Raw genomic sequence first — 4,181 nt, 5'->3', positions numbered from 1 at the left:
CGAGCCAGGGACGAGTGTCACCGGCAAGCGGGAAAGCTGTGCAAGGGCCGGAGAGCTCGGTGGGAGACACTGGGACACCAACCTGAGAGCAGGTCCCGCCACCCCAGTACCCCGGCTCGGGGCAGGGCTCTGCATCCCCTGGTACTGACAGCATCTCCAGAGCAAGAGTATCGCTCCTCCCGAAACCTGCCGGCCGGCCTCGCTTCTCCTTGGACGGACGCTAAGGGACGTTACAGATGCCACCAGCCCCAAAAGTACATAGTTTAACAGCAGAAATGTAACGGGACAGCCGGCATTCATCAAGAGGAGGCGGGCAATGGAGGAGAGCTGGGAGACCCCCTACTTCAGCATCACCGAACGCCAACGGGGATTCGCCCCGACTTGGGGTGCCGCGGCCGTAAGCCCGACGCCTGGTCTAGCTCTGCAGCCACGCAGCCCCTTGCGCGGGCACCAGCCCCGGCTTTTCTCTTCGTAAACTCAGCGCTTGGTTTTCTGCAGCCGATACGGTAGTACAAAGTCATACCAGCCGCCTGGCCCTTGTTAGCATTAAAAATTAAAAGACAGAGCAAACAAAACCTAAAGCTCCAACATTTATTATGACAATTTCCCACCCACCCACAGACCTACACTCTGGTTTATTTTTAATTCGTCACATCAGATGTGCCTTCCGAGAAATGGCACGTCATGGAGATAACCAACGGGCCGGGTTGTCCACGAGAGCAAGACAGTCTTTTTCACAGGGAAAGGAGCCGGTCGAAGCCATCGATAAGCCCTTGACCTCGGTGGGTGGGTTTGCTTTTTTTGTTTTTAGAAAATAAAAAAAGAAACAAACAAACAAACAAAAAAAAAAAAGAAAAAACCAACCCCGAAGAAGTGTTGTACTCTATTACAAAATATAAATACGATAGTCTTGCAGGCAGGAGTAGCCCGGGGAGCGCTGCCTTCGGCGGGTGACTTCTCAGGCTCTCCTGGGGATGTGGCGAGCCAGCAGGACAGAGGCCACCTCCGGACGCCGAGACGCCGCCGGCCGCTCGCCCCAGCTTCACCTCCTTTCAGAATTTAAGTGCTCTTGAACTTCCATCTGAAAACTGCCAGACGTCCGGGGCTCCCTGGGCGCTGCGCCAGCTGGGGGGGTACGCCGAACCTACAGAGAGCATGGGGACAGAGGAGAGAACAGGTGTGACATGGCCCACGGTGAGAGTTATTCTCTTATTTTACTTTTTTTTTTTTTTGTCCTTTTTTTTTTTTTCGTCTTTAACAGCTAGGACACCCAATTGTCGCAAAGGGGTACGGCAGGACGGAGCCCTTCCTCCTCTCAGGCCACACTCCCGTGTCTGGCATTGCTCAGCACTCAGCACCGCGCAGGAACCACAGGGATCATTTAGGAGAAAAAAACCAAACCCTGATCTTTACTGAGAAACCCGCACTGTGCCAGGAGCTCTCTTTGGGCAAGGACCGAGCCAGCCTGCCTGAAAATTTCCTCCTACTCTTTCCCGAAACCTCGGGGGCTTCCCCCGGCACCCACGGCGCATCGGAATGCCGAAGACCCTCTTAACTGTTAATAGGCCATGCAGCGGGTGGTTCATGGAGGACCTTCCCCAAACTCATCACGCGCCGGATATTGCACGGCGTGCAGGTGCACGCTGCAGCAGCGAAGCTCGAGCTGCAAAGCCCCAGCCCGTGCCCAGCGAAGCGCGTGGGCAACTCGCCATCGACTCCGGTGGCGCAGGATGGGGCCCCGGGATGGCAAACATCCTTGGCTCCACTCGCACGGAGAAGGAGAGCTCGAGGCCGATCACCAAGCACCGCACTACCCCAAATGGCAGGCTAAGGGCTACGCCACACGCGGCGGCGGTGGCGAGGCCGGCGCAGCGTCAGCACACCCCTCGAAATCCACCTCCGCATCCCGACCCGGGAGCCAGTTTCTATGGAAGTCGCTTCATTAATACGTAAGAGAGCGGTTGAAGGGCTACGCGCGACGTGCCGTCCAGACCAAATAAGCAGCTCCTAGGCCAGATCTTCACCGGGTGTAAACTGGAGTGGCTCCTCCGAAGTCAAGAGCACGTGCCCGGTTCACCCCCGGAGAGGGGGTCTGTCTGAGCCCGACACGATTCACGCTGACGTTAAAGCAGGCTGAGACTTTCAAGGGAGCCGAGAGCGCCGCAGCCATCCCGGCCACGAGCCGTACCGGCACACAACACCGCTGCAAACCATTCCTCCCATCAAGGGGCACGAAACCGGGGGGTTTCCCTCGGCAGGGAGGGGACCCCACACCCGGATGCCGGTGGCTCCTTTGAAACCAGCAGCCAAGTGTCTGGGCTCGAGGAGCGGGTGGGCTGTCCAGCAACGCCGGCAAAGAGCCCGCCGGGTAATATCACTCTCCTAGTCAGTAGTACGATTTGCCACACGCCCACTGAACATGGTTTGCAACCTTTATGGGAGGGGGGAAAAAAAAAAAAGAGGGATGGAGATAAAAGATTGGCTGGTATCTCTCTTCTGGTTTTGTACAAACTCTGCGCTTAGGTAAACCCCGAAACTATCTCAATGTATGCCAAAGCCTCCGGAACATCAAGCAAAGACATGGTATCCCTTGTTCCTGTATTTATCTCAGCTCTTGGAAACATAATAAATACAAAACATCTGTAGTCTAAATCCTGGATACTGTTTCAGCGCCTTCGTTACATCAATCATTCAGTTTGAAGGAGATTAAATACTAACAGCAAAGGGGTCCGTGCCATAAAAACACGTTCCTCCTCGGAAAGTTGATGGGTTTTAAGATTTTAACAGTAGAGACACCATTACCAAAAGTTGGTCTTATTTATAGAGACAGCTTTTTGCACAGAGAGAAACAGAAAAGTTCCTAGGGAGCGCAGGTCACGCGTGCACGGGATTCCAAAGCAGCTCGGGAGCGTGCGATGGGACCTTAGACATCCGTGCCCCGACCCAACAAACTTCAATGGGTTTATCGCGCCATTAACTCATCGCCACCGGCAGAAAACCACCACGTTAGCGAATTCTGCTTTGGTGTTGAGGTGACGGCGCGTTGTCGTCCACAAGCTACGCTCTCGCCGGCCAGCTGGTGCTTGGACAACTTCTCCTACAGCTTCTCCTGAAGCTCCTCCAAACCATCGCCCCAGCCCCGCGTACGTGGTCGCGGGACAATGCAGCGCCCAGGGGGCTCGCTTAGCACCTGTAAAATTTAGCTTTCTGAAACCTGTCAATCAAATGCATTGCTGTGCAATTTTAAAAAAAAAACACACCAATAAATCATTGTACGCTTTCCACCTCTTAATCTTGTAGCAGCGCATGGAGCCCGGATCTGCCTAGAGCTGCCTGTACGTATACGGATGCCTGTATTTATGATTACTTCGTATGTAAAACACAGTATAGAGAAAGGTAGAGGAACGACGCCCGCCGTAGGATAGACGCGGGGTACAGCGCCCGCTCCGAAAGACAGCCAGGCTACGCGTGACCCCGGGCAGACCAGCTAACGCGAGTCCTCCAAACACCGTCCCAACCACGGTGCTACCATCCAGCAATAGAAATAGTGGGGGGCGCGGGGGGGAGAGAGACCGGACTCAGCACGGACATTCCACGGCACGGGATCGAAAGTCGTGTTGTCAAGGCGGCTGCAAAGCGTTCTGCGCATCCCCGCGTACACCGGCACTCCCGGGGACGCTCATCGCGTCCATCCCCTGCGCCCTGACCCCGCCGCGCTGGGGCCGGACCCTGCCTCCTGTACGCTGACCTAGGGGGTCCCTCCGGCAGCGCCCGCACCCACGCCGCTTCAGCGCGGCGTCCGCCTCGGCGACGGCCAAGGGGTACCGGCCCAGCGAAGGGGAGCGCGGTTCAGGGGTGCTTTTCCAGCCCTCCTGCATGCTCATTCCACTAGCCTGGAAAATGCAACCTTCATTCCTCCTGTCCCGGGATTAAAATGGAGCTTTATTATTCTTTGTTTCTCTTAGGGAAAAAAAAACATTGTTTTTCTTTAGATATATATTTCTGTGGTTTTTTTTTTTTTTAAATCCCAAACTTCCCCTTTAGAAGGCGCTGGGCAAAATACAGGCAACAAACGATGCCATCACAAGACGACAGAACAACTGGAAGGTTTTACAGAAGTCAAAAAAAAAAAAAAAGGTAAAAGAAAAAAAAAGTATTAAATCCATTACACTAGGAACAGC

General features: G+C 54.4%; 1 protein-coding gene across 4 annotated transcripts in view; it reads right to left on the bottom strand.

Annotated features, from left to right (window-relative positions):
• Window positions 1–577: 577 nt before the first annotated feature.
• The window catches only part of LOC104642538 (BCL11 transcription factor A), a 147,574-nt gene continuing 143,970 nt past the window's right edge, over window positions 578–4,181 (bottom strand). For all 4 annotated transcript variants that reach the window (XM_075749862.1, XM_075749868.1, XM_075749865.1 and 1 more), the window contains exon 4: window positions 578–1,144. Coding sequence is in view for 3 of the 4 variants with exons in the window: in XM_075749868.1 (XP_075605983.1) it covers window positions 1,043–1,144 (102 nt within the window). In the remaining variant the exon portion in view is untranslated. The remainder of the gene's footprint in view (window positions 1,145–4,181) is intronic.

This window comes from Balearica regulorum, chromosome 3 (assembly GCF_011004875.1).
Source record: "Balearica regulorum gibbericeps isolate bBalReg1 chromosome 3, bBalReg1.pri, whole genome shotgun sequence".
Lineage (NCBI taxonomy): Eukaryota > Metazoa > Chordata > Aves > Gruiformes > Gruidae > Balearica > Balearica regulorum.
The sequence above is the reverse complement of the archived record's forward strand: the minus strand, read 5'-3'. Positions and strand labels throughout refer to the sequence as shown.